Source organism: Urocitellus parryii, chromosome 1 (assembly GCF_045843805.1).
Source record: "Urocitellus parryii isolate mUroPar1 chromosome 1, mUroPar1.hap1, whole genome shotgun sequence".
NCBI lineage: Eukaryota > Metazoa > Chordata > Mammalia > Rodentia > Sciuridae > Urocitellus > Urocitellus parryii.
This window is the reverse complement of record NC_135531.1, coordinates 100,493,627-100,503,590: the sequence shown is the minus strand read 5'-3', so window position 1 is coordinate 100,503,590 and position 9,964 is coordinate 100,493,627. Positions and strand designations below refer to the sequence as shown.

Here is a 9,964-nt window from a genome sequence, read left to right as displayed (position 1 = left end):
ACTGTGTGTGCTGCTGCTGCTGCTGCCTGTCATTTGGTGCAGGCACAGGTATAAGGCATGCAGCAGAGAAGAGCTTAGCAACCAGCCTTCTTCCACATTCTGCTCTCAGGAAACAGGAGGAGGGTCCAAAGGTGTCATTTGACACTGACGGAAGAATTTATTTCCTATGCAGAAGAGTGGAGACAGAAGACAAACCTAAATGAGCTAACTTCCTAAGGAGGAACCGGATGGAGAAGGTGATGCTGGCAGCTGCCTTTGCCAACTCCAACTCCAGCATCATGAACATGTCCTTTGCTTACCTCCATTTTGCTGGAGGGTACCTGCCCTCTGACTCCAAGGACTGGAGGACCATCATCCCAGCTCTCTTGGTGGCTGTCTGCCTGGTGGGCTTCGTGGGGAACCTGTGTGTGATTGGCATCCTCCTTCACAGTGCTTGGAAGGGAAAGCCATCCATGATTCATTCCCTGATTCTGAACCTCAGCCTGGCTGATCTTTCTCTCCTGCTGTTTTCGGCACCTGTTAGAGCTACAGCATACTCCAAAGGTGTTTGGGATCTAGGCTGGTTTGTCTGTAAGTCGTCTGACTGGTTCATCCACATGTGCATGGCAGCCAAGAGCCTGACAATTGTTGCAGTGGCCAAAGTATGCTACATGTATGCAAGTGACCCAGCCAAACAAGTAAGTGTCCACAGCTGCACCATCTGCTCAGTGCTGGTAGCCATCTGGGCTGTGGCTAGCCTGCTACCCCTGCCAGAATGGTTCTTCAGCAATACCAGGCACCACGCAGGTGTGGAAATGTGCCTCATGGATATACCAGCTGTGGCCGAAGAGTTCATGTCAATGTTTGGTAAGCTCTACCCTCTCCTGGTATTTTGCCTTCCATTACTTCTGGCCAGCTTTTATTTCTGGAGAGCTTACAGTCAATGTAAAAACCGAGGAACTAAGACTCAAAATTTTAGAAACCAGATGCGTTCAAAGCAACTCACAGTGATGCTGTTCAGCATTGCTATCACCTCTGCTCTTCTGTGGCTCCCTGAATGGATAGCATGGCTATGGGTATGGCATCTGAAGGCTGGAGGCTCAAGCCCACCACAGGGTTTCATAGCCCTGTCTCAAGTCCTAATGTTTTCCATTTCTTCAGCAAATCCTCTCATTTTTCTAGTGATGTTGGAAGAATTCAGGGAAGGTTTGAAAGGCTTATGGAAATGGATGGTAACCCAAAATCCCCCAGGAGCCTCTGAGACTCAGGAAACACCAGTTGGTAACTTGGAGGTTCTTCCTGACAAGATTCCATCCCCAGAGACCTCAGCATCCATTCCAAAGAAAGAGAAACCCGACTCTCCCAACTCCAGTAAAGAGAAAATGGAGAAGGCAGAGATTCCAGTCCTCCCTGATGTAGAGCAGTTTTGGCATGAGAGGGACACTGTCCCTTCTGTACAAGACAACGATCCTATCCCCTGGGAACATGAAGATCAAGAGACAGAGGGTTGTGATAAATAAAGTTCCAAAGAAAAATGAATTATGGTTAATGTATTTACTTGTACTGCTGCTTATTAATACTGCTGACTTTACCATACAAAATTATTAGCCATTAAGAATTACAAAAATGCTTCTGCATTTTCAAAATGTGCAATCTGGTAAGTAAAACACTATGTAATATTTATGCTTCAGAATTATAACCTGGAAGTCCAAAAAATTCATGTAAAGTGTTTAGTATAAAGAAGCTGCTGCCAAAGTGATGAGATAGTTAAGCTATTTAGTCACTTGTTCACAGTGAATGTTTCTATTATGTGCACCTTAGAATCAGCTCTGTACTGTGCTGGCTGAAATTGAGCTTCTGTCTGTTAAAGGTTGAGCCTGTATATATACTCATATTCAGTTTCTTCCTAAACCTGCTGGCCCTAATGTCATCAATTTTTATTTCACATAACCAAAGCTCAAGATCCACTTCCACTTAAGAGCTTTCTCTAACACAATGAGTAAATTTTACTTAATGAGCGATTTGTTTGATAAATGTTAGTTTACTTAATGAAAATTCATGTTAATTTTCCCAATCAAAGTTAATAAGGAAACAACCTTATCCCAATTCTGGGTTAATTTCAAACCATAGCTATTTTTGGCAAAGTTTAAGTAAGTTTAAACTTTTCTAGATACTATAAAGTCTTCTTCAATGATCTTTTTAAAGCCACTTAAATAGGTCTTTAGCTATAAAGTCTGAGAATTTTAGGAGCCTAACATGACATCCTATATTGTGATATGGAAATTTTTTTTAAAAAAACCACCCTTCCTTCTCTTCCAAAATGCTTGAAAGTTATTTTTCTTAAAACAGAAATCTGTTCCTCCCAGTATCTCCTTATCCCATGATAAACTATAAGATACAGTGACATAGCTATTAACCATTAATTAAAGGCAAGCCTCAAATATAAAGGATGGAGGTTGTAAACTTTCTTGTTAAAAGGTATTAATTTTACCCCTAAACACTTATCTGGAAACCTACTCAACTTTTAAAATATTGTAGGGCTTCTAAGTTATAAAAATAATCAAGTAATAAGTGTGAAAAAAGTAAGACAAATTGGCTGATAATAGAAAATAAAAATCACAAGTATAATGAATAATGAAAAGCAATAAAAATCAAATCTGTATTCCTAGACATAACAGCAAAAATTTAAATAGGCAGTAACTGTTCATTTTATAGTAAAACATCATATTCAGTAAAACATAATAATTATGACACCCTTCTTCTCCTTTTAAATACAAAAAGGACATTTATCTATCATTACTTTCATATGGAATTCTTTGGTATTTTTACTGAGGGGGGAAAATAAAGCGAGCAATGGAAAATCAGAAATATCAAGAATATGCTGTGCAATAAATAAAACACAGATACTGTGTCCATCTACAACAAAAAAAAAACTTAAAAAAAGAATATGCTATGCAAAGAAATACTGTTGTTTTTTAATGTTCAATCTGTGGGTTTGGGGATTTTTTTTCCCCCTAATAAATGATCATAGTTTGCTTTTTAACACAAAAGGTAGAACTGTTTTTATTTGCTTCAATCCAAATTTTATTTGAAAGTTTCGTGTTAAAGTATAATTTAACCCAAGAACCCAAAATATTGTTTTGTGATACTAAGTTATACAAAAAAGTCACCATTAAAATTGTTTGTGATGAACCATTTGAATAAAGGTTTTTATGTTCACTATATATTTAGAAAATATAGGATGTAAACTTTCAGTGTTTGACATTTTAACTTGTAAAGAAATAAAAACAATTATGTTTGACTTCAGATAGTTTTTGGAAACTTAAACTGTGTCTTGAATCATCTTTTCAAAATCACCACTTGGAATGATGGGGCTTTATAGGAAGGAAGTCTGACCTTAACAGTAGCTCAGGGTTAAATGATTTTCAGAGTCTGTAGACAAGCACCATATCTGCTGGGCACAGCAACTCATACCTGCAATCCCAGCAGCTGAGGAGGCTGAGGCAGGAGGATTGCAAGTTTAAGGTCAGCTTTAGCAACTTAGCAAGGCCTTGTTTTAAAATAAAAAGGGCTAGTGGTGAAGCTCAGTGGTAAAGCACCTCTGGATTAAATTCTCAGCACGGGGGGGGGGGGGGGGGGGGAAGCACCACCATATGAAGATACTGATACTGAAAACAAAGCATACTTTTAACAAATCTTTCATTAAGGGTGTGACATGGTGAATCCTGATTTGATCCCTTAAAAAAATCTGTACAGAAAATTTTGATTTGTGCAATCAAACTCAAAATATTTTAAAAGTAGGATACATGAGATATCACCAAGCCATTGTCGTCACACTGCTGATTTACTGTGAGAAAACAGAAATGTGGTGAGTAGACAAACAATTCTGTGTGGAATTTGGAATAACAAAATAAGACGTGAAAACATCTGAAGAGCAATAACATTTCTATAATAGTTGTGCTCCTTTTGGCAAGCACTTTACTTTGTGAATTTATAAAAATAAAATTTCAAAACGAGAGAAAAAATACAAATCCCATTTTTTCAGATTAAGACCTTAGTTTGATCCAAAGGTGCCAGGTTTCTAGAGTTCACACAATTTCTACAGCACTTAATAGATCCAAGCTATTTAGCAAGTAATATGGATGTGCATATGTCTCTAATTATATACATATAACTTACAAATACAGATCTGTTTGAATTCCCTCTTTCTAGCTTTTGTTGTAATCAGTAGGTATGAGATTAACAGGAAAGAAAAATCATGCGGCACTCAGAAACTGGCAAACTATGAAAGGATAAAATAGTTCTATTTTGTTTTTGATTGGGGAGGTAAAGTTAGAAAAAGCAATTGAGAACCAAAGTTTCATGGTGTGATACGCATGACATTGATAGAACATCAAAAAGGCACAAACCATCAATGTTTCTATAAATGGCAAAACAAACAAACAGAAAAGAAGCAAAGCAAAGAAAAACAAAACAAAAATCAGCATCTTCTTTCTAGTAAGCAAAAAATATTACTAAGGGACTTCAGCATCCAAAAAAATGGTTCTGTACACATTTCTTCTCTTTATACTGGGAAATACTGCATTCATATTCAAGATTTTAAAAACTATGTAATAGTCAAGATTCAAAGATTACTTTCTTTGTGCCAAATTCCACCTGCTGTTTCTTTTAAAACAGGTATAAATTAGTTCTTATAAATTATGTAACAATAATCATATATAATCCACATATATAAAAAGGATTGGTTTATTGTAGTTCAAATACATAAACTGAACATTCAAACATCTTAAACTTTAGAAACAAAAGTTTAACATTCAAACAGGAGTATAGTTTACAGGGAACACCCAGAAAGGTAATTTTGTTGTCTAATCCAGAATATTGATAAAGATCACTTAATGGAGAATAAAATATATTTAACCAGGAGTTCTATTCTGGTCAACATGTTAGTTATGAATGTGGTTCCATACCTGAGAAGAAATTACTAAATAAATCTTCTCTTAGGCTAAACAACAAGACTTGGCCTATAATTCAGAGGGAATAATCAAAGCACATAAGTGAACAAATAAAACTAAACTGTTCTTTAGAGACAAAGGTAAAAGTATGTCCATTATAATATTCTTAGCCTCTGGAAGAATTCAATTTTCAGTGTTTTCTCTTTTACCCGCATTAAAAAAAAATCAAAACAAACCCCAACTTAAATTTTCTTGGGAGTCTGTGGTATTTGCATCTTGCAAGTTCAAACCACAAATGCTCTTTTGTCTTGCATGAATAACACTGCTAGAAAGAACGTCACCAAGTCACTGACTTCCACACCTCATAAAAAGATGATTTTTAGCTTCAGTATTTTAGATTTACTAGAAATAGCCTATATTTGAGTATGTATGTCAGTCATGCCACACAAAGAAAAGCATATTTCCAAAATATTCTGTTCAGAAACTGTTCGCAAATGCTTCTCCTGTTGTCAGATGATTTTCCAATAGGTTGACTAATGCACATATATGTAAAAACCTGAAAATTGGCTCATGCAAGCGTTTTGAATTAATAGATACCCCTGTGGAAGAGTATTTGGATTTATTTTGTTGATCGTCTAGTGGGTTCTGATGCTGTGGGAGGTGGTGGTGGACCCCGTCGATCCAGGTCATCAACATATGCCACAATCAGTTTACGCCTCTCCTCTGGCACACAGTCCAATACTAGATACCGTTTGTCATTCTGCAAAATTTTTTCTACATCTTTCAGGTGCTGATCAGATTCTTGGATTAGCTTTTTGGATCTGAAATAAGAAAAAGAAGACCAAGAATTACTGACTGCTGTTCACTGGTCTTTCAAAAATGAGCTGGAAATGTCCATCTAGTTCCTAATTGTGTTTCCATTTTTCTTTTTTTTTTTTTTTAAGAAAAATTTCACTGCAGTAGTCACCTTTGTAAATCACCTCAGCAAAGACTCCAAGGAGTGAAAGGGCCTCAGAAGCTGAATTACCCTCCCACCCCTACTGGTGGTCCCTCCAGATCAGGGCTGAGGGTGGGTGGGTAAATCTTGCCCGTGCTGTACCTGTTCTGTGGATGAACAGAGGACTTCAGTCTGCGGGGCTGCCAATCCCAGCATCTTTCACAAGCTTTCACTTTCACATCTTTCACTAAATTAACTATAAAAATGTAGAAAGAAGTCTTACTTCACATCTAATTTAAAAGCCCAAGCTGATGCAAAACATTAAGGATCCTGACCAAAAAATCCAAATGACAAAATACCTAAAAACCACACCCTCAGCACTATCTATCCTCCCGTGCACATACCCTTCATTAAAATGTTTCAATTTTTCTTTTAAAGGACGAAATGCTGGAGCATGAAACAAAAAATGGTTTCCTGCATACTGATTGATAAGCAATGCAAAATTGTTTCCCTAATGGTAAATGACTAGAGTTGGGTAACTACTGGGTATGCTACACAGAAATCTTGTTTTAAAAACTCTTGATTTTATAACTTTTTAAAAATTATGTAAATATATCCAGCAAACTGCTTTCCTCTGAGGGGAAAAAAAATGTTTTTGCTAAGCTTAAGTAGAGGATTTCAGGTATTAGAATGATCTAACGACATGGAATAGTTTTTAGAGGAGGCAAAGATAACTGATAGTGAAGTCTCTTCATGAAATACCATTCTTATAAAGTTGAGGATACGCTAAAAAAGAAAAAAGAAAGAAAGAAAGAAAAAAAAAAGCAGTGAAGTAAAAACAAAACTATGTTTTAAAAACCGGATGGGTGGGTAACACACAAAAAAAGAATTGACATCTGGGCCCTTTCTTCAAAAAAAAAAAAAAAAAAAAAAAAAAGGGGGGGTGGTGGTGGTGGGGAGGAAAAAAGTACAGTATTTATGACTCTATTTGGCTTTGGATAAAAGTTGGCATCTTCTTATTCCTAAAAATTAATAATGTCAACATGTGTGTGAATGCAAAGTATGCTTTGGCCGTTAGAGTAAAGACTAGTAAAGACAATGACTGTCAATATGAAACATTTCAATACACGCACCTATATGTTATAAATTTGGTCTCTTTCAAAAGCGTCCTAAAGTCAGCTTTAGCTGTGATGTACTTGTCTCTGATGTATTCTTCAAACTCTCTTTGTTTTTTCTGGGAAAAAAAAAAAACACACACAAAGAAAATAAGATCATTGGGGGAAGGGGACTACTTCCAAAATGAACATTAATTATTCATTAAACCAGTAATTTGTTAACACATGTAATAAAATTAAAAAATCAAAAAGACTATTAGATACATTCCAGGTCCTATAAAATTCACTGAAGTGTACAATTTGCAATGCATATTAAAGCGAAAATTTTTTTTAAAAAGCAAGAATGAGAAACCATGAAGCACTACACTGCCAAGCATTTTACAGACATCTCCTTCAATATTCATAACAACCTCAAGAGGTAAAAAATCTTTTTAAAAATAAAGAGATGAAGGCTTAAGTGTTCATTTCCTACTGACATATCTTAAAGCACAAAGACACTAATAGGATATAATTTGATATAATTTATGTATACATCAAGTATAAGGAAACACTCAGAACTTACAAATGACTTTACACTGAGCATTTAACTTTCTAGTAAAAAAAGGCCTTACTACCAATTCTAAACAGGTAAGTTAGAAACTGGGAGTGGGTTTCTAATTTAATCAGTCTACAACTCTTTCCCAGTCATGTATATTTTGTGGTCCAGCAAATGAAAATCCAACTTACTAGAGTATGAAGGGGAAGAATATTAGATCTTGGGTTTTTAGATACCAGACCTAAAGAAACCAACCAGGCAAGGGAATGATGGGAAGAAAAAACACATAAAGGGTCAAGGGATAAAAATAATGAGGAATACTTTTCTTAATATCATTCACTATTTTAAACTTTAGGTGAATTTGTTTTCTATATTAGAGCCAGAGCGCATGACAAGAGGGCTCAGTTTTTATAAACTTCTGAGAGTTTTCTGTACTGCAAAGTCTCTGGAACATACAAGAACTCAGGATCTTATTGTAATGTTCTGTTAGTGTGGCTTAAAAAGTCAGGTGTTTTGATATCTTGATATCAACTGCCATGAATAGGTCTATCTAGTGGGACTTGACTATAAAATAAAACCATAGCTTCATTAAATCTCTATGATTGCAAAACACAAGTTTACCTCTAAGAAATATAATTTAACTTTAGATAATGCCTTCTTAATATATTATGCAAAAAAATGAATTTAAAATTCAGATTCATTTTTCATACAATTGAAATTGACTTAAAACCATCAACTTCATTTTGGTCAAGATATTAATATACTGGGGCAGATTGGAACTCCCCTCCCTGAAACTTGGCAATAAAATTATGAGTCTCTTAAAAAATAAAAAATAAACTAGTGCTGCTGATTAAGTACCCAATCAATATGTATAAACTGACAGTAAATCTCAGACAAAATCTTCTTACCCTGTCACTAGAAGAGAACTTAATACACCGAGGATCTTCTTTAATGATTTTTTTAACTTCTTTCCACGTGGATGTTAAGGTAATCTTTGAAAAGACAAGTGAATAAATAACATAAATACAATTCACTTTTATTTAGGGGATCAAACTGCAGCACATATGGTACATAATATTACACACTGACCTGCGATCTCTTGTAATGCCCAAGCGTAACTGGACTAGTTAGGGACAGGGAAGCAGCTTTAATGCAATTTCTTTTTGTTGGCTTGCCACAAGAGTTATTTTCATGGCCATACTTTCAAGGTGGCCTAAGACAATCACCTGCAAACCCTGTATTTACATGGGCAAACATCATAACTTCTGAAGAAACCATCACCAAAAAGAGAGCAGATAAACAGGAACAAAACCTGGATAACAAAGGGTACAAACTGCCAAACAAGGGGCCATAGTACCAAATTGAAAATGGAGCAAAGAAGGAATTTACTAAATCTATAATCAGGAGGGATCACTGATCACACACAACTAAGGACAATTTGAATTAGTACAGGAGCAGTTATGAATTTGAAAACTGCAAAAAGAAGTAATTTCTAAATAGTAAGAATGCTATAACATATTCAAAAGAGAAAAAAAATCAGAAGAGAGTGTCATAAAAACTATGAATTCCGGTAATAGGTCTAAAGACCATGACACTAAAGATCATATCAATGTTTTACTTTTGAAATATGGAAGATTCATCCAGATGAAAGATAGGAAAAATAGAGACTCTCACCGCAGAGGTTTCATCCAGAAGTTGCCTAAAGTGCTCCCTTTTCTTTTTGGTGAGTGCTTCAATGTGTTCATTAAAAAGCTTTTCTTTCTCCTCTCTTTCCAATAAGGATCCAGATTCCCAGCGGTGATCTTTTCGGAGGGTCCTCCGAGTATCAGACCATGACACATCTGAAGAACGTACCTAAACACAGAGAATATATATATAAATATATATATATATATACACCAAATGGACTTTTCATATTTCAACAATAAGAGGCCAATTATTTAGTTGAGGAATGATAATCCATTTTAAAAAGGTAAAATCACATTCAGAAACTAAGAGGTAACAATTTCTGAAAAATATATTCCTTTAATAGATTAAAAGTGAATCTTGTGTTAAAAGGCCATTTAAATAGAACTTTTAGCAAGTTAATTAGTTCAAGACACTTGAGTACCACTAATTTAATTAACAACTAAGCAATGTGTATTGCCAATGATAAAGAAGAAAAAACTTAGGATAACTCCTAGTTAATAAATCACTAAAAGCATACTTTAAGCCAGAATTCTTACTTCCCCACTGCTCACCTAAGCTATCAAATACATATTTAGGAATCCGGAAGGTGGGGAAAAAATGAAACATAATCTGTAAGAACTTTAAACAGTAGTTAGGTACTAATACCTTACAAATATGTGGCATTAAGTTGTATTCTTACAATACCAAAGATCTCAAAAAAAAAAAAAAAAAGCAACACAATAAATCTTGAGCTCAAATTTAGATTTATCAACTACCT

The 9,964-nt window shown here is 35.2% G+C and overlaps 2 protein-coding genes across 7 annotated transcripts in view; one reads left to right on the top strand and one right to left on the bottom strand.

The window, feature by feature from the left end:
* The first annotated feature begins 227 nt into the window (after positions 1 to 227).
* On the top strand, positions 228 to 1,499 carry Gpr151 (G protein-coupled receptor 151). The gene has a single exon (XM_026384507.2). The coding sequence runs from the start codon at positions 228 to 230 to the stop codon at positions 1,497 to 1,499; it is 1,272 nt and encodes a 423-aa protein (XP_026240292.1).
* A 3,210-nt stretch (positions 1,500 to 4,709) lies between these two features.
* The window catches only part of Tcerg1 (transcription elongation regulator 1), a 65,140-nt gene continuing 59,885 nt past the window's right edge, over positions 4,710 to 9,964 (bottom strand). For 4 of the 6 annotated variants that reach the window (XM_077801011.1, XM_026384355.2, XM_026384356.2 and 1 more), the window contains 4 exons: positions 9,193 to 9,372; positions 8,427 to 8,510; positions 7,002 to 7,102; positions 4,710 to 5,752 (listed from right to left, as the gene is read on the bottom strand). In XM_077801011.1, coding sequence (XP_077657137.1) covers positions 5,551 to 5,752; positions 7,002 to 7,102; positions 8,427 to 8,510; positions 9,193 to 9,372 — 567 coding nt within the window. In that variant the 3' untranslated portion in view covers positions 4,710 to 5,550. Of the gene's footprint in view, positions 5,753 to 6,030; positions 6,125 to 7,001; positions 7,103 to 8,426; positions 8,511 to 8,607; positions 8,754 to 9,192; positions 9,373 to 9,964 lie in introns of those variants that run through there. The other 2 variants (XR_013343992.1, XM_077801018.1) reach the window with 2 other exon arrangements.